The sequence below is a fragment of the Olea europaea genome, unplaced genomic scaffold (genome assembly GCF_002742605.1).
Source record: "Olea europaea var. sylvestris unplaced genomic scaffold, O_europaea_v1 scaffold173, whole genome shotgun sequence".
Classification (NCBI taxonomy): Eukaryota; Viridiplantae; Streptophyta; class Magnoliopsida; order Lamiales; family Oleaceae; genus Olea; species Olea europaea.
In genome coordinates this window covers 84,780-105,355 of record NW_019235004.1, presented here as the reverse complement: position 1 = coordinate 105,355, position 20,576 = coordinate 84,780, and the positions used below count along the sequence as shown (strand labels likewise).

The 20,576-nt window shown below is 33.1% G+C and overlaps 2 protein-coding genes across 2 annotated transcripts; both read left to right on the top strand.

The window, feature by feature from the left end:
* The first annotated feature begins 8,859 nt into the window (after positions 1 to 8,859).
* Positions 8,860 to 9,477, top strand: LOC111377830. The gene has a single exon (XM_023000958.1). The coding sequence runs from the start codon at positions 8,860 to 8,862 to the stop codon at positions 9,475 to 9,477; it is 618 nt and encodes a 205-aa protein (XP_022856726.1).
* A 215-nt stretch (positions 9,478 to 9,692) lies between these two features.
* LOC111377829 lies at positions 9,693 to 10,388 on the top strand. Its single transcript, XM_023000957.1, has one exon. The coding sequence runs from the start codon at positions 9,693 to 9,695 to the stop codon at positions 10,386 to 10,388; it is 696 nt and encodes a 231-aa protein (XP_022856725.1).
* Positions 10,389 to 20,576: the final 10,188 nt, after the last annotated feature.

Genomic DNA, 20,576 nt, shown 5'->3' with positions numbered 1-20,576 from the left:
TTCAATCGGTAAGAACCTTGCGACATGTACACTATGGTGTACACTTTAGTTTACACTTTGCCATGTGTCATTACCCTGTTGGACAATTTTAATTTCAAACAATTTTCCAATCCAATTGACACATGACAACAAAGCAATCATCGAACAACGTGTTAAAAATCAGTGTACAAATAGCAATGTTCAACTGGTAAGAACCTTACTACATGTACACTATTGGGTTCAATTTAGTTTATACTTTGCCACGTGACATTACCCTATTGGACGGTTTAAATTTCAAATAGTTTTCTCATACAATTAACTTTTGACAACAATTTAAGTGTCAAACAACGTGTCAAAAATCAATATACAAATAGCAAAGTTCAATCGGTAAGAATCTTGCTACATTACACTATGGTGTACACTTTAGTTTACACTTTGCCACATGACAATAGCCTGCGGGACAGTCTAAATTTCAAACAATTTTTTCATCCAATTGACACTTGACAACAATGCAAGTGTCAAACAATGTGTGAAAAATCGGTGTATAAGTAGCAAATTTCAATCGGTAAGAATCTTGCTACATGTATACTATGGTGTACACTTGAGTTTACACTTTGCCACGTGACATTACCATGTTGGACAGTTTAAATTTCAAAAATTTTTCACATCCAGTTTACACTTGACAACAATGCAAGTGTCAAACAACGTGTCAAAATTCAGTGTACAAATAGTAAAGTTCAATCGGTAAGAATCTTTCCACATTATACTATGGAGCACACTTTAGTTTACACTTTGTCACGTGACACTACCCGCTGGATAGTTTAAATGTCAAACAGTTTTCCCATCTAATTGACCCTTGACAACAATGCAAGTGTCAAACAACGTGTCAAAAATCAGTGTACAAATTACAAATTTCAATCGGTAAGGACCTTGCTACATGTGCACTCTTACGTACACTTTAGTGTTCAGTTTGCCACTTGACATTACCCTGTTGGACAATTTAAATTTCAAACAGTTTTCCCATCCAATTGACACTTGACTACAAGGCAAGTGTCAAACAACGTGTCCAAAATCAGTATACAAATAGCAAAGTTCAATCGGTAAGAACCTTGTGAAATTGCACTATGGTGTACACTCTAATTTATACTTTGCCACGTGACATAACCATGTTGGACAGTTTAAATTTTAAACAATTTTTCCATCCAATTGACACTTGAAAACAACTCAAGTGTCAAACAATGTGTCAAAATTCAGTGTACAAATGCAATGATCAATCTGTAAGAACCTAGCGACGTGTACACTACAAAGTACACTTTAGTTTACACTTTGTCATGTTACACTACCCTATTGGATAGTTTAAATGTCAAACTGTTTTCCCATCCAATTCACACTTGACAACAATACAAGTGTCAAACAACGTGTCAAAAATCAATGCACAAATAGCAAATTTCAATCGGTAAGGACTTGGCTACATGTACACTCTGGCGTACACTTTAGTTTACACTTTGCCAACATTACCCCATTGGATAATTTAAAATTCAATTCGTTTTCCCATCCAATTGACACTTGACTACAAGGCAAGTGTCAAACAACGTGTCCAAAATCAGTGTACAAATAGCAAAGTTCAATTCGTAAGAACACTGCTACATGTACACACTTGAGTTTACACTTTGCCACATGATATTACCCTGTTAGACAGTTTAGATTTCAAACAGGTTTCCCATCCAATTGACTCTTGACTACAAAGCAAATGTCAAATAATGTGTCCAAAATCAGTGTACAAATAGCAAAGTTCAATCGATAAGAATCTTGCTACATTACACTATGGTATACACTTTAGTTTACACTTTACCACGTGATATTACCCTATTGGACAGTCTAAATTTTAAATAGTTTTCCCATCCAATTGACACTTGACTACAATGCAAGTGTCAAACAACGTGTAAAAAATCAGTGTACAAATACCAAAGTTCAATCGGTAAGAACTTTGCTATATGTACACTACGGTGTATAATTTAGTTTACACTTTGCCACGTGACATTACCCTATTGGACTGTTTAAATTTCAAACAGTTTTTCTATCCAATTTACACTTGAAAACAATGTAAGTGTCAAATAACGTGTCAATAATCAGTGAACAAAGTGTCAAATAACGTGTCAAAAATCAGTGAACAAATAGCATTTTTCCCATCCAGTTGACATTTGACAACAATGTAAGTGTCAAACAACGTGTTAAAAATGACTGTACAAATATGGTGCACACTTGAGTTTACATTTTGCCACGTGACTTTACCCTGTTGGACAGTTTAAATTTCAAACAGTTTTCCCATCCAATTGACACTTGAATGCAAAACAAGTATCAAACAACATGTCGAAAATCAGTGTACAAATAACAAAGTTCAATCGGTAAGAATCTTCCCACATTACACTATGGTGTACACTTTAGTTTACACGTTACCATGTGACATTACCCTACCGGACCGCCTAAATTTCAAACAATTTTTCCATCTAATTGACACTTGAGAACAATGCAAGAGTCAAACGACGTGTCAAAATCAGTGTACAAACAACAAAGTTCAATCAGTAAGAACCTTGCGACATGTACACTATGGAGTACACTTTTCCACGTGACATTAACCTATTAGGAAATTTAAATTTCTAACGGTATTCCCATCCAATTGACACTTGACAACAATGCAAGTGTTAAACAATGTGTAAAAATTCAGTGAACAAACAGAAAAGTTCAATCGGTAAGAACCTTGCTATTGTAGTGCTATCAAGAATGCAAGTGAATGAATCCTATCCCCTTGCGAGTGAAGTGCTTACGCCCCATGTACACTATGTGGAACACTTGAGTTTACACTTTGTCACGTGACATTACCCTATTTGACAGTTTAAATTTCAAACAGTTTTCCCATCCAATTGACACTTGACAACAATTTAATCGTCAAACAACATGTCCAAAATCAGTGTACAAATAGCAAAGTTCAATCAGTAAGGACCTTGCTACATGTACACTATGGTGTACACTTTAGTTTAAACTTTGGCATGTTACATTACCCTGTTAGACAGTTTCAATTTCAAATAGTTTTCCCATCCATTTGACACTTGACAACAAAGCAAGTGTCAACCAACTTGTCAAAAATTAGTGTACAAATACCAAAGTTCAATCGGTAAGAATCTTGCTACACATACACTATGATGTACACTTTAATTTACACTTTGCCACGTGACATTATACTATTGGACGATTTAAATTTCAAACAGTTTTACCATCCAATTAACACTTGACAACAATCTAAGTGTAAAACAACGTTTCAAAAATTAGTGTACAAGTAGCGAAGTTCAATCTGTAAGAACCTTTCTACATGTACATAATGGTGTACACTTTAGTTTACATTTTACCACATGACATTACCCTATTGGACAGTTTAAATTTCAAACATTTTTCCCATCCAATTGACACTTAACAACAATGCAAGTGTCAGACAACGTGTCAAAAATCAGTGTACAAATAACAAAGTTCAATCGGTAAGAACCTTGCTACATTACACTATGGTGTACACTTTAATTTAAACTTTACCACGTAACATTACCCTGTTGGGGAATCTAAATTTCAAACAATTTCTCCATTAAATTGACACTTGACAACAATGCAAGCGTCAAACAACGTGTCAAAAATTAGTGTACAAACAGCAAAGTTCAATCGATAAGAACCTTGCGACATGTACACTGTGGTGTACACTTTAGTTTACACTTTGCCTCGTGTCATTACCATGTTAGAAAATTTAAATTTCAAACAATTTTCCCATCCAATTGACACTTGACAACAATGCAAGTGTCAAACAACGTGTCCAAAATCAGTGTACAAATAGCAAAGTTCAATCGATAAGAACCTTGCGACATGTACACTGTGGTGTACACTTTAGTTTACACTTTGCCTCGTGTCATTACCATGTTAGAAAATTTAAATTTCAAACAATTTTCCCATCCAATTGACACTTGACAACAATGCAAGTGTCAAACAACGTGTCCAAAATCAGTGTACAAATAGCAAAGTTCAATCAGTAAGAATCTTGCTACATTACACTATGGTATACGCTTTAGTTTATCCTTTGCCACGTGACATCACCCTATTGGACAGTCTAAATTTCAAATAGTTTTCTCATCCAATTGACAGTTGACAACAATGCAAGTGTCGAACAATGTGTAAAAAATTAATTTATAAATAGCAAATTTCAATCTGTAAAAACCTTGCTACATGTATACTATGATGTATACTTGAGTTTCCCATCCAATTGACACTTGACTACAAAGCAAGTGTCAAGCAACGTGTCCATAATCAGTGTACAAATAGCAAAGTTCAATCGGTAAGAATCTTGCTACATTACACTATGGTATACACTTTAGTTTATCCTTTGCCACGTGACATCACCCTATTGGACAGTCTAAATTTCAAATAGTTTTTTCATCCAATTGATACTTGACAACAATGCAAGTGTCAAACAACATGTAAAAAATTGATGTATAAATAGTAAATTTCAATTGGTAAGAACCTTGCTACATGTATACTGTGGTGTACACTTGAGTTTACACTTTGTCACGTGACATTACCATGTTGGACAATTTAAATTTCAAACAGTTTTTACATCCAATTGACACTTGACAACAATGCAAGTGTCAAACAACGTGTCAAAATTCAGTGTAAAAATAGTAATGTACAATCTGTAAGAACCTTGCGACGTGTACACTATGGAGTACACTTTAGTTTACACTTTATCACGTGACACTACCCTGCCGAATAATTTAAATGCGAAACAGTTTTCCCATTTAATTGACACTTGACAACAATGCAAGCGTCAAACAACGTGTCAAAAATCTGTGTACAAATAGTAAATTTCAATCGGTTTAGACCTGGCCACATGTACACTCTTGCGTACACTTTAGTTTACACTTTGCCACGTGATATCACCCTTATAACGCCCCGAATTCTCTAGCAACCCGGAACGTTATCAAACGTGAATTGATTAATAAAGTGCTTGAGGCAAATACATTTTAATATAACGAGGAATTCAGTAAAAATTGAACAACCTTAACAAAAAGGTAAATTAAATTAAATAACATATGCAAAACAATTTGGAATCATATCTTTTATCAAACATTAATAAAAGTAGTTCTAACAAACAATAAAAATAGGACTAATTGAAAGTTATGACGTGACTCAAAATTGAGTCTAAATTTAAAAATAATAATAATCAACTGTTAATAAATATTCTAGTGTTCTAAAAATTAAAGTACTTCATGATGGAGATCCATTGGTCCAATATGCATCCATCCACCGCCATTCATGTAACATCCCAAAAATTTTAGAATAAAAACATATTTGTTTCATATGTTATATTTCAAAAGTTGAGGGACTAAGATGTAATATATTTTAAATTCTTATATTTTGAGTCAAATAATTAAAATCGATACTGGGCTCATTGGGTAGCTTGTAATTAATTATGCATTTTAGACTTGAGAAAAAGTTAATTTGAATAAGTTATAGCCAAGATTTTATAGTTCTAAAGTTTTAAGCTTTATTGTTAATGAAATTGGTAAGTAATATTATTTTAAATAATATGTATAGCCACGTGTGCTTTAGATTAAGGATTAATTCGCTTAGTTTCCCTTATTAGTTAGCTAGGGAAGGATTTGGAATCAGGCATAAGTAAACTAGAATTTATGTGATTAAGTCACATTGCAATCAAATTCTATTAAAGTTCTCCACTTTTGCTCTCGGTTTGACAAAAGAAAATAAACTTAAACTAAATAAGAGTTTTATTAGTTATATTGTTCGTTTGTATTAAAATAAATTAAGCCTTGTATCCTATGCAATTAGGAGTCCAACTTATCTTAATGTGTGCATGCATGGATAATGGTAACTTAATTGGAAATAAATTAATTCAAGGAAATGTATTTAATATGTATTTTTTTAAAGATAATTAGCAAATTAAGATTATAATATTTTATTATATAATCACGTTAATCTTTATTTGCAAAACATGGAATAATGTCTAATTCTATTTTCCCAATTGAAACCTATTATAACAAAGTTAGTTTTCTTGATTAGCAAAAGGCCGTGTCTTTTAAGATAATTAGGAAAAGAATGTAATATTTTAGTTATATAATCTTGATTATCTTTGATTTGAAAAATGATTTAACCACATCCAATTCTGTTATCCCATCCACTATAACAAAATCATTTTTGGCCATTGATGTACACGTGCATCCTATCAAATCTGTTTAAGCTCACAGTAATCAAAATGTGTCCCTTTTCGTTTTGGCATGTGAATTGGTTGGGTTTTCATAAACCATAATCTCGTATATAATATATGAAATGAGATTATAATTTTTTTTAAATTCAGATAAATTTGTTATAGAATTATCTTATGTGCGATTGACTTATCTTTAAGTTGAGAATATATCTAATCCAATCTTAATCAAATTTTTTGGTTTAAATCACAAAAGGATATATGTAACAAATTTTGTTTATATGGCGTGTGGATAAATATGGTTAGTATTTTAAAGAAAATCGTATATGGATAGAGTGATCAATATTTGAAATTTAAAATCCAAGCAAATTATCCTATTCCTTATCAACTACCTTATGTTTGCCTATAAATACTGAAGCCATACACATGTTTTTGCCATCAACCCCATTCCTTTATTTTGATTTCATTCTTTAAGTTCAGCAAAAATCCCCTATTATATTCATATTCTACCAAAATCATAATTCTCTTGCCTCTTTATTTTCATCTATTACATGCCCATACAAGGCAACAATTCGTAAGCAGGAAATAAAAGAAAACAGTTGGAACGTGACTCTTGGTTTTCTTTCAACATTTATTTGATAAGGTAGGATACTATGTACAAGTGATTCATCCTTGCAATAGTATAATTTTTTTTATGTGATTTATTTCATGAAATGCTAATTGACCTAGAGGTCCTTATGAAATGAAATGTGAGATCTCCTTCGAGTCATCTCAAATATGTTAGAGTATTCGATTGATCACCGATTGCTCTTGATGGAATGATGGTATGGAATGTTGTAAATTCGTGTTTTAAAAGTTATTATATTGTTTGGACGCACGTATCCTACCGAGTAATACTCATTCCTTCAATTTTAACATTCCAGGTCAGATTGGTCAACGTGGATGGTGGCTGAGTGGTGCGCAGGTTGCCAAGTAAAATTTTTTTTTCAGGAATCCATAATAAATTTGTTAAGACATTTTATGTTTCTCTTTCATTCCATTTATGACACTATGTTTATTTGATTCGGTGTTTGAGTTTCAATAAATTAAGGTTTTAAGTTTTAAATTTTATTTCTGCTTGATGTATGATTATGGAATGATATCGGTAACTCCTCAAATTTAAGTCAATAATATTTGGGGCGTTATAGTGTGGTATCAGAGCAAAGGTTGATTTTCCTGTAGACCAAAAAAAAAAAATTGGTATTTTAAGAAAATTTTTTCCACTTATTGTTTGAGTTTTCTTGATCTGAGTATTCGCAAGATTAAAGGGCTTTGTCAAAAAGACCTAAACTGTCTAAGAAGAGCTTGGGATTTAAGCGGTCTACTGGTGACCCCCTCCTCATCTGGAAGCCTGTTGATTGCGCGTTACTCAAATCAATAAGATGATAGACAATATTTCGGACCATTTTAAATTTAAGAAAATCATATTTTTTTTAGAAAACATTTTTTTTTAGAAATCCTAATATATATATATATATGCATGAATAGGTGTTTTCTTTAAAATAATTTAAAAAAATGGGAAATTACTGTTCACGGATGAACAGTGACGCTAGAATAGTGAAAATAAAATTGGATTTTTTTTATGGCATTATGTGCCTTAATCAATATGTAATTATATATTTTGAAACAAACTTCCCCCATGTTAGCCGACATTTGCTTTTTAAGTGAATATTAAATTTTAAGTTCTTAAAACTATATTCAACTCTCTTTTGTACTTGTGTGTTACTACTATGATTTTACTTTCAAGGATGTACATGTATTATATGTTTATATATGAGTATGCAATTTTGTGGTAGCATGAATTTTTAATTGCATATTAATCGGTTTAAAACTATTTTTGAATTAAATAATAAATAGTACTCAAAATGATGGACATGCACTTCAGTTTAAGTAACACTAATGTGTATACCTCTCATGTCATATTAAATTGCTTACTTAATTAATGGACATGTTTTGAGTAAGAAATATTTTTACCATTAAGTTCATAACGTGGATAACATATATTATTTCTTGCATTTAGAAATATGTTTTTACAAAAATAAAAATGAATAAATAATAAGAGGCTAATCATTAATTATCCCTAAAATTTTTAATTTTCTACCAATTAATATATAATATGTAAAGAATTCACAACTGCCCCTTGTATGTTCCATTATCCCTACACAGTACAAGCTTCGGAATTTCATTATATTTTGTTTCATGTATTGATAAGCCCGTTAGCAAGAAATGAAAATTTATATAAACAATTTCAGAAACAAGTATTATAAAAGATTCTTGGCACCTAGCATTCACCAATCAACTACCACCTGACGGACCGAAGGTATTACGTAATATGTTTTTAATTTTGAGCATGAGATATACATCCCTATGTTGAGAAATGAAATGAAATGTTCTAGTATGAATTGTGAGCATGATATTTATTTTGCCGCAACTTATGAAATGTTTTTCCCGCATGTTTTTAATCAACTTAATCATTTTAATAATAGTATAATCTTTTATCCTTATAATGAGTTATGAGAGCATAAAAGGCAATGCGCTACCATTAATAAAATGTTAAGCATATTGGACTTGGCATGTGTGTGACAGTAATGGCTAGAACTAGAGAGACTGCTAGGAAGACAACCGCTTGTAGGAGTGTTCTAAACCATAGGGCAACAGTTATACAAGCCTACGAGAATTATGAGATAGACCCGACTCACACACTTATTGAGCATGTGGAAGAAGTCTTCGCTAGGTGGGTTGCGGCAAGAGGGGTAGGACACAAGATTACACCCCTTCAAGCTATTAACAATCTTATCCATACCCTGCCACCTCAATGGGGAGACATGGGCATTGTGGTTAGGGATGAAATGCTAGAGGGTAACCCTCCAGAGCACCCAGAAAGGATCGAGTTTGAGCTGTATTGTGAAACATTTCTAGATAGGTGGATTTCTACTCTCGAGCCTGAGCCCGAGCCCGAAGAGGACCTAGAAGAAAACCCAGAGGAGGAGCCGAGTTATGAATCTAATTCAGATAACGAGCCAGAGTATGTACCAGGACAAAAGCCAGAACTAGAACCAGAGCAGGAGCTAGGGTTCGAACTAGACCCCGAGCTAGAGGTTGACCAAGAATCCGAGCCTGAGTCATGTACATCTTTGGATGATGAAGCCCCTCCATCTAAGCTTCGTAGGATTCAGAATGTTTGGACAATCGAAGATGAAGACTAGCAACCTAGAGATAGTTTAGTTAAAATAAATATTTTCTTCCTTGGAAAAAAAAAATGTAATCAGTACTTGAAATAATTCGTAGGTTTTTCTTCTTTCAATCATCCCTCATGTATTCTAGGATTTAAAGTTTTATGAAATTGAGTTTTTCCATTCGAATAAATAGAGTTGTTGTTAACTATTTCTAAAATAAAATTTATTTGGCTGATTTAAAAGAAATGGCACGTCAACCAACACAAGCTGCTATGTTTAGGGATTTGTTGAGAGCAGTGCAAGATCTTGGTAAGCAGCAAACACAAGCGCCTCCACAAAATGCACAAACTAACTCCAACACTACGAGCTCAGTTGTGGAACAGTTTCGTCGTTACAAGCCCCCTACCTTTAATGGGATAGCTGGCCCTCTGGCAGCCGAAGAATGGATAAGGGGTTTGGAACGAATCTTCAAGCATCTCTCTTGCACCGATGCCCAAAAGGTTTTATGTGTAGAGTTCATGCTAGTTGATGCAGCTGGCCACTGGTGGGAGTCCGTTTCACGGACTAGAACTGAGGCACAACAACGTAACCTCACCTGGGCACGTTTCAAAGAGGAGGTGATGGGAAAATATTTTCCACAAGCCCTGAGAGATCGAAAGGAGATAGAATTTCTACAACTTAAGCAAGGAAAGATGGCATTGCTTGATTATGAGAGGAAGTTCGAACAACTTTCCAGGTATACAACGCATCTAGTGGATACAGAGCAAAAGAAAGCTAGAAGGTTCGAACTCAGACTGCGCCCAGAAATCGGAGGAATCATGGCATCTCATGAATTTACTACGTACAGTCAAGTTCTACAACGAGCTCAAGCAATTGCAAATCGACTAGGACTCGATCAAACAACTCAAGAAAGTACTGAATTTTCAGGAAAGAGGAAATGAAATGGTCCTAACGAAGGTAAAGGAAATGGACAAAATAAGAGGGCTAGTTTTGAAAGGCAGTTAGGATCAAGCAAGCCGAATAATGTTCTTACTCCTTGTCCTAAGTGCAAAAAGGCTCATAGAGGTGAGTGTTTGTATGGAAAGAATATATGCTATCGATGTGGAGGGTCATATTGCTACCAATTGTCAGGAACCCCCACCAAAGAGGGAAAACGATCAAAGTAAAAAGGGACCAGCTAGAGTCTTTGCTTTAACCCAGCAAGAGACAACTGAGAATTAGGACATGATGATAGGTATTTTATCAATATCTGAATTACTTGCCTATGTTCTTATATGTTTAGGAGTTGTTCATTCCTTGTTTACCCTGTTTTCATTGCCAAATCTTGAACTAGTCGCTAAGGAGCCAGTAGTGTTCTAGAAGTTACTATTCCAGTGGCAGTACACTTAATACAAGCAAATAGATAGATAGGTCAAGATAGAAAAGAATGTATAGCTAACTTATACCTTTTAAAGATGAAGTATTTTTATGCCATCCTAGGGATGGATTGGTTGGAAAACTTTTATGCGACAATATGAAGCTTGGAGAAGAAGAAAAGATTTTAGAAGTCTGGAAAAGAGGAGATTAAGGTCATATACCTCAGACTTTTCACTTAGATAAGAAATTTCGAGGACGAAATTATTTTAAGGGGGTGAGATTGTTACATCCCAAAAATTTTAGAATAAAAACATATTTATTTTATATGTTATATTTCAAAAGTTGAGGGACTAAGATGTAATATATTTTAAATTCTTATATTTTGAGTCAAATAATTAAAATCGATACTGGGCTCATTGGGTAGCTTGTAATTAATTATGCATTTTAGACTTGAGAAAAAGTTAATTTGAATAATTTATAGCCAAGATTTTATAGTTCTAAAGTTTTAAGCTTTATTGTTAATGAAATTGGTAAGTAATATTATTTTAAATAATATGTATAGCCACGTGTGCTTTAGATTAAGGATTAATTCGCTTAGTTTCCCTTATTAGTTAGCTAGGGAAGGATTTGGAATCAGGCATAAGTAAACTAGAATTTATGTGATTAAGTCACATTGCAATCAAATTCTATTAACGTTCTCCACTTTTGCTCTCGGTTTGACAAAAGAAAATAAACGTAAACTAAATAAGAGTTTTATTAGTTATATTGTTCGTTTGTATTAAAATAAATTAAGCCTTGTATCCTATGCAATTAGGAGTCCAACTTATCTTAATGTGTGCATGCATGGATAATGGTAACTTAATTGGAAATAAATTAATTCAAGGAAATGTATTTAATATGTATTTTTTTTAAGATAATTAGCAAATTAAGATTATAATATTTTATTATATAATCATGTTAATCTTTATTTGCAAAACATGGAATAATGTCTAATTCTATTTTCCCAATTGAAACCTATTATAACAAAGTTAGTTTTCTTGATTAGCAAAAGGCCGTGTCTTTTAAGATAATTAGGAAAAGAATGTAATATTTTAGTTATATAATCTTGATTATCTTTGATTTGAAAAATGATTTAACCACATCCAATTCTGTTATCCCATCCACTATAACAAAATCATTTTTGGCCATTGATGTACACGTGCATCTTATCAAATCTGTTTAAGCTCACAGTAATCAAAATGTGTCCCTTTTCGTTTTGGCATGTGAATTGGTTGGGTTTTCATAAACCGTGATCTCGTATATAATATATGAAATGAGATTATAATTTTTTTTAAATTCAAATAAATTTGTTATAGAATTATTTTATGTGCAATTGACTTATCTTTAAGTTGAGAATATATCTAATCCAATCTTAATCAAATTTTTTGGTTTAAATCACAAAAGGATATATGTAACAAATTTTGTTTATATGGCGTGTGGATAAATATGGTTAGTATTTTAAAGAAAATCGTATATGGATAGAGTGATCAATATTTGAAATTTAAAATCCAAGCAAATTATCCTATTCCTTATCAACTACCTTATGTTTGCCTATAAATACTGAAGCCAGACACATGTTTTTGCCATCAACCCCATTCCCTTATTTTGATTTCATTCTTTAAGTTCAGCAGAAATCCCCTATTATATTCATATTCTGCCAAAATTATAATTCTCTTGCCTCTTTATTTTCATCTATTACATGCCCACACAAGGCAACAATTCGTAAGCAGGAAATAAAAGAAAACAATTGGAACGTGACTCTTGGTTTTCTTTCAACATTTATTTGATAAGGTATGATACTATGTGCAAGTGATTCATCCTTGCAATATTATAATTTTTTTTATGTGATTTATTTCATGAAATGCTAATTGACCTACGGGTCCTTATGAAATGAAATGTGAGATCTCCTTTGAGTCATCTCAAATATGTTAGAGTATTCGATTGATCACCGATTGCTCTTGATGGAATGATGGTATGGAATGTTGTAAATTCATGTTTTAAAAGTTATTATATTGTTTGGACGCACGTATCCTACTGAGTAATACTCATTCCTTCAATTTTAACATTCCAGGTCAGATTGGTCAACGTGGATGGTGGCTGAGTGGTGCGCAGGTTGCCAAGTAAAAGAAATTTTTTTAGGAATCCATAATAAATTTGTTAAGACATTTTATGTTTCTCTTTAATTCCATTTATGACACTATGTTTATTTGATTCAGTGTTTGAGTTTCAATAAATTAAGGTTTTAAGTTTTAAATTTTATTTCTGCTTGATGTATGATTATGGAATGATATCGGTAACTCCTCAAATTTAAGTCAATAATATTTGGGACGTTATAGTCCGGCATACTAATTTCTACCTGAAAATTGTAAATAGAGAGGGATGAGTATAACGAATTATACTCAATGAGATGCTTGCTACTTCACATTCAAATCAAACGTGAAATTATGCATAAATTCTCTTACCAACATAACATGAGAATTATCACACCATGACAAATGATAATTCAAGCAAGCGCTGCAAATAATGTGAAGGCTAAATTGTGCCTTAAACTATATCATGATTTCTCCCAAACGAGTTCTGAACTGAAGTAATTAATTCCATACATAACAACGTATTTGAAAAGATGTGGACAAACCACTAATAGCACTGAGCATCTCACCTTTTGAAGATGAACGCGGAAAACAAAATTGCTGAAAACGTGATTCTTTATTGAAATTCCAAAGCCTTAAAAAGCCTTAATAATATGGAGAAATATTTTTAAAGAGGAGGAGAGAATAAAGACTTGTAGAAGAAGAATGAGGAATTAATGACTAAATGCTTGAGGTTTAGTGCTATGTTTATACTAAACCATGGTGTAGGGTAATCACGTGGGAAGTGGAATTTTGATAAGTTTTGAATTCTAAATTTGGGGATAACTATTGGGTTCAGATAAATTCCATATCAACCACAATTATAATAGGAAAAAGATTTAATGGCATTGAAATTGTATGACCCCTTTACGTGGGTATGGTATCTCCAAATTGCATGAGATATATATATTTATTATTCTAATAAAACAACTTAATTGATAGCTAATTAATTTCTTGTCTTCGATTAAAACAAAATAAATGGGAGACTGTTTCAAATGAAATAACTTAACTAGTTTAATTAATTAAAGTCCTAACTATTCTAATACGATAATTATTAGAAGACTTTATCATAATCAAAATCCTACATGATTAGGAATAATAGTTTCTATCCTAATCAAAGTAGATAAGTAAACAATTATTATAATAAATAGACTTTATCGCTACATATCATTTGCACATGAAGGAAAAACTAGAGTCATATGCCCAGCCAAATAGATTAAGTTTCTGTTAACCTATTTAAATCAAACCACGTAAATTAACTAAAAATGTACCTTCAAAAATAATCTGCCTGGGAGGGAGTTCTAATTATTCTAATACAATATAATTTGAAGTCTATCATAATTAGAAATTGGATAAAAGAGAAGGTATTTAATTCCTCTAAAAATTTGATTAATTAATTAGAATTCTAATTGGTGATTTTTTTTTTTTTGGGGATTCTGCAAAGTTCTAAAATTGCGATTAAGAAAAAGATAAAGAGGCTGCATGACCCTTACACACGTGGACTACATATACACTGGTTTTGTAAAGATGGAGTTTTAATATGAAATAGTGATTGACTTTATCTAAGCCGAATTCTACATGGTTAGGAATAATAATTTATATCCTAATTAAAGTAGATTAGCATTACAAGGAATTTAATAGTTTCTGGAATATTATTATTATGTTTTAATCAATTATCTTTAAATTCCTTAATTGTCAATACCTATCATATTAAATTCCTTAATTGTCAATACCTATCATATTAAATTCCTAATGGCCGAGACCTGATAATTAGAATTTTCATTTATGGCTTGATTCTTCCATTGAATTTTATCTTAATTCAACTAATCCAAAATATTCTTTTCTTAATCCTAACATATATAATTAATTATTATCTATCAAAGGAGTCCAATATTGATATAGTAATTTAGCTCGAATTAATAACTAATATTATTAACTAAGTAGTTTTCTTAATTGGCTATAACTCAAGTTTAACGAATCCAAATTGAATTTTTCTTGAGTCCATAATTCGTCATTTATTACGAGCTTCAAAATGAGCACAACATTGATAGGGTAATTCTAACTCCTTCAATAATTAACTATTTGGCCTATTTAATAAAGGTATAAAATCTGAAACTTATTTTCACTTTGGTCCCTCAACTATAAAGATATTCACATAGATCCAAATTAACTATAGAGACAACCAATTAACTTGTATAAGGACTTAACTGAACATTGCATTCCTATTAAATAAATTAATGCTAAGTAAAAATTCGGGATTTTACAACCCTGTTGGACAGTTTAAATTTCTAATAGTTTTCCCATCCAATTTACACTTGACTACAAGGCAAGTACCAAAAAACGTGTCAAAGATCAGTGTACAAGTAGCAATGTTCATTCGGTAAGAACCTTGCGAAATTACACTATGGTGTACACTCTACTTATACTTTGCCACATGACATAACCCTGTTGGACAGTTTAAATTTCAAACAAGACAATAATGCAAATGTTAAACAATGTGTCAAAAATAAGTGTACAAATGACAAAGTTCAATTGGTAAGAACCTTGCGACATGTACACTACGGTGTACACCTTAGTTTACACCTTGCCACGTGGTATTACCCTACTGGACAGTTTAAATTTCAAACAGTTTTCCCATCCAATTGACACTTGACAACAAAGTGAGTGTTAAAATTTAAACTATCCAGCAAGGTTGTGTCAAGTAACAAAGTGTAAACTAAAGTGTACTCCGTAGTGTACATGTCGCAAGGTTCTTACCGATTGAACTTTGCTATTTGTACACTAATTTTTGACACGTCGTTTGACACTCGCGTTGTTGTCAAGTATCAATTGGACGGGAAAATTGTTTGAAATTTAAACTGTTCAACAGGGTAATGTCACGTGGTAAAGTGTAAGCTAATGTATAAGCCATAGTGTACATGTAGCAAACTTCTTACCGATTGAACTTTGCTACTTGTACGCTGATTTTGGACACGTTATTTCACACTTACATTGTAGTCAAGTGTCAATTGGATGGGAAAACTGTTTGAAATTTAAACACTCCAACATGGTAATGTCACGTGGCAAAATATAAACTAAAGTGTGTACATCATAGTGTACATGGAGCAAGGTTCTTACCGATTGAACTTTGCTACTTGTACACAAATTTTCGACATGTTGTATGACACTTGCATTGTCAATTGCATGGGAAAACAATTTGAAATTTAAACTGTCAAATAGGGTAATGCCATGTGGTAAAGTGTAAATTAAAGTTTACACCATAGTGTACTAGTCGCAAGGTTGTAACGATTATGCTTTGCTATTTGTACCCAGATTTTTGATACGTTGATTTATACTTGCATTGTTGCCAAGTGTTAATTGGATGGAAAAACTGTTTGAAATTTAAACTATCCAGTAGGGTAATGTCACATGACAAAGTGTAAACTAAATTGTATACACCATAGTGTACATGTTGCAAGGTTCTTACCGATTGAACTTTGCTATTTGTAAACTGATTTTGGACACGTTGTTTCACACTTGCATTGTAGTCAAATGTCAATTGGATAGGAAAATTATTTGAAATTTAAACTGTCCAACAGGGTAATGTCACGTGGCAAACTGTAAACTAAAGTGTTCACCATAGTGTACGTGTAGCAAGGTCCTTACCGATTGAACATTATTATTTGTGCACTGACTTTTGATACGTGGTTTGACACTTGCATTGTTGTCAAGTGTCAATTGGATACAAAAACTATTTTAAATTTAAACTGTCCAGTAGGGTATGTCACAAGGTAAAGTGTAAACTAAAGTGGACTCCATAGTGTACGTGTCGCAAGGTTCTTACCGATTAAACTTTGCTATTTGTACACTGATTTTTGACATGTTGATTTACACTTGCATTGTTGTCAACTATCAGTTGGATGGAAAAATTGTTTGAAATTCAAACTGTCCAGCAAGGTAATGTCACGTGGCAAAGTGTAAACTAAAGTGTACACCATAGTGTACATGTAGCAAGGTTCTTACCGATTGAACTTTGCTATTTGTACAATGATTTTTGACACGTTGTTTGAAAGTTGCATTGCCATCAAGTGTCAATTGGATGGGAAAACTATTTAAAATTTAAACTGTCCAGCAGGGTAGTGTCACTTGACAAAGTGTAAACTAAAGTGTACTCCGTAGTGTAAATGTGGCAAGGTTCTTACCGATTGAATTTTGTTATTTGTACACTGATATTGGACACGTTATTTCACACTTGCATTGTAGTCAGGTGTCAATTGGATGGGAAAACCGTTTGAAATTTAAACAGTTCAACAGGGTAATGTCACGTGGCAAAGTGTAAACTAAAGTGTGTACACCATAGTGTACATGTAGCAAGGTTCTTACCGATTGAACTTTGCTACTTGTACACTGATTTTTGACACATTGTATGACACTTGCATTGATTTCAAGTGTCAATTGGATGGGAAAACCATTCGAAATTTAAATTGTCAAACAGGGTAATGCCATGTGACAAAGTGTGAACTAAAGTTTACACCATAGTGCACTAGTCGCAAGGTTGTAACGATTAAGCTTTTCTATTCATGCCTAGGTTTTTGGCACGTTGATTTACACTTGCATTGTTGCCAAGTGTCAATTGGATGAAAAAACTATTTGAAATTTAAACTATCCATCAGGATAATGTCACGTGACAAAGTGTAAACTAAATTGTGTACACCATAGTGTACATGTCCCAACGTTCTTACCGATGGAACATTACTATTTGAACACTGATTTTTGACACGTTATTTGACACTTGCATTGTTGTCAAGTGTCAATTGGATTGGAAAACTGCTTGAAATTTAAACCGTCCAACAGGGTAATGTCACGTGGCAAAGTGTAAACTGAAGAGTACTCCATAGTGTACATGACGCAAGGTTCTTACCAATTGAATTTTGCTATTTGTACACTGATATTTGACACGTTTTTGACACTCGCATTGTTGTCAAATGTCAATTGGATGGGAAAACTATTTGAAATTTAAAATGTCCAATAGTGTAATGTCACGTGGTAAAGTTTAAACTAAAGTGGACGCCGTAGTGTACATGTAGCAAGGTTATTACCGATTGAACTTTGCTATTTGTAAACTAATTTTGGACACGTTGTTTCACACTTACATTGTAGTCAAGTGTCAATTGGATGGGAAAATTGTTTGAAATTTAAACTGTCCAACGGGGTAATGTCACATGGCAAAGTGTAAACTAGAGTTTCCACTATGGTGTACGTGTAGCAAGGTCCTTACCGATTGAACATTATTATTTGTGCACTGATTTTTTATGCGTGGTTTGACACTTGCATTATTTTCAAGTGTCAATTGGATGCGAAAATTGTTTTAAATTTAAATTGTCCAGCAAGGTATGTCACATGGCATAGTGTAAACTACAGTGTACTCCATAGTGTACGTGTCGCAAGGTTCTTACCGATTAAACTTTGCTATTTGTACACTGATTTTGACACATTGAATTACACTTGCTTTGTTGTCAATTGTCAATTAGATGGAAAAATTGTTTGAAATTTAAACTGTCCAGCAGGGTAATGTCACGTGGTAAAGTGTAAACTAAAGTGCATACCATAGAATACATGTAGCAAGGTCCTCACCGATTGAACTTTGCTATTTGTACATTAATTTTGGACACGTTGTTTCAAACTTTCATTGTAGTCAGGTGTCAATTGGATGGGAAAACTATTTGAAATTTAAATAGTCCAAGAGGATAATGTCACGTGGCAAAGTGTAAACTAAAGTGTGTACACATAGTGTGCATGTAGCAAGGTTCTTACCGATTGAACTTTGCAACTTGTACACTAATTTTTGACACGTTGTTTGACACTTGCATTGCTGTTAAGTGTCAATTGGATGGGAAAACCATTTGAATTTTAGACTGTCAAATAGGGTAATGCCATGTGGCAAAGTGTAAACTAAAGTGTACACCATAGTTCCCTAGTCGCAAGGTTGTAACGATTAAACTTTGCTATTTGTACACAGATTTTTGACACGTTGATTTACACTTGCATTGTTGTCAAGTGTCAATTGGATGGAAAAACTATTTGAAATTTAAGCTATCCAGCAGGGTAATGTCACGTGACAAAGTGTAAACTAAAGTGTGTACACCATAGTGTACACGGAGAAATGTTCTTACTGATTGAACTTTGCTACTTGTGCATTGATTTTCGACACGTTGTATGACACTTGCATTGTTGTCAAGTGTCAGTTGGAGGGGAAAACCATATGAAATTTAAACTATCAAACAGGGTAATGCCATGTGGCAAAGTGTAAACTAAAGTTTACACCATAGTGCACTAGTCGCAAGGTTGTAATGATTAAACTTTGCTATTTGTACCTAGATTTTTGACACGTTGATTTACACTTGCATTGTTGCCAAGTGTCAATTGGATGGAAAAACTGTTTGAAATTTAAACTATCCAGTAGGGTAATGTCACGTGACAAAGTGTAAACTAAAGTGTGTACACCATAGTGTACATGTCGCAAGGTTCTTACCAATGGAACATTGCTATTTGAACACTGATTTTTGACACGTTGTTTGACACTTGCATTATTTTTATGTGTCAATTGGATTGGAAAATTGTTTGAAATTTAAACTGTCCAATAGGGTAATATCACGTGGCAAAGTGTAAACTAAAGTATACATCATAGTGTATATGTAGAAAGGTTGTTACCAATTGAAATTTGCTATTTGTACACTAATTTTTGACACGTTATTTTAAAGTTACATTGCCGTCCAGTGTCAATTGGATGGGAAAACTATTTAAATTTAAACTGTCCAGCAGGGCAGTGTCACGTGGCAAAGTATAAACTAAAGTGTACTCCATAGTAAACATGTCGCAAGGTTCTTACCGATTGAACTTTGCTATTTGTACACTATTTTTTGACATGTTGTTTGACACTCGCATTGTTGTCGAGTGTCAATTAGACGGGAAAACTATTTGAAATTTAAACTGTCCAATAGGGTAATGTCACGTGGTAAAGTGTAAACTAAAGTGGACGCCGTAGTGTACATGTAGCAAGGTTCTTACCGATTGAACTTTGCTCTTTGTAAACTAATTTTGGACACGTTGTTTCGCACTTATATTGTAGTCAAGTGTCAATTGGATGGAAAAACTGTTTGAAATTTAAACTGTCCAACATGGTAATGTCACGTGGTAAAGTGTAAACTAAAGTGTTCACCATATTGTATGTGTAGCAAGGTCCTTACCGATTGAACATTGTTATTTGTGCACTAATTTTTGATACGTGGTTTGACACTTGCATCGTTGTCAAGTGTCAATTGGATAAGAAAACTATTTTAAATTTAAACTGTCCAGTAGGGTAGTGTCACATGGTAAAGTGTAAACTAAAGTGTACTCCATAGTGTGCGTGTCGCAAGGTTCTTACCGATTAAACTTTGCTATTTGTACACTGATTTTTGACACGTTGATTTACACTTGCATTGTTGTCAAGTGTCAATTGGATGGAAAAACTGTTTGAAATTTAAACTGTCCAGTAGGGTAATGTCACGTACCAAAGTGTAAACTAAAGTGTACACCATAGTGTACATGCAGCAAGGTTCTTACGGATTGAACATTGCTATTTAT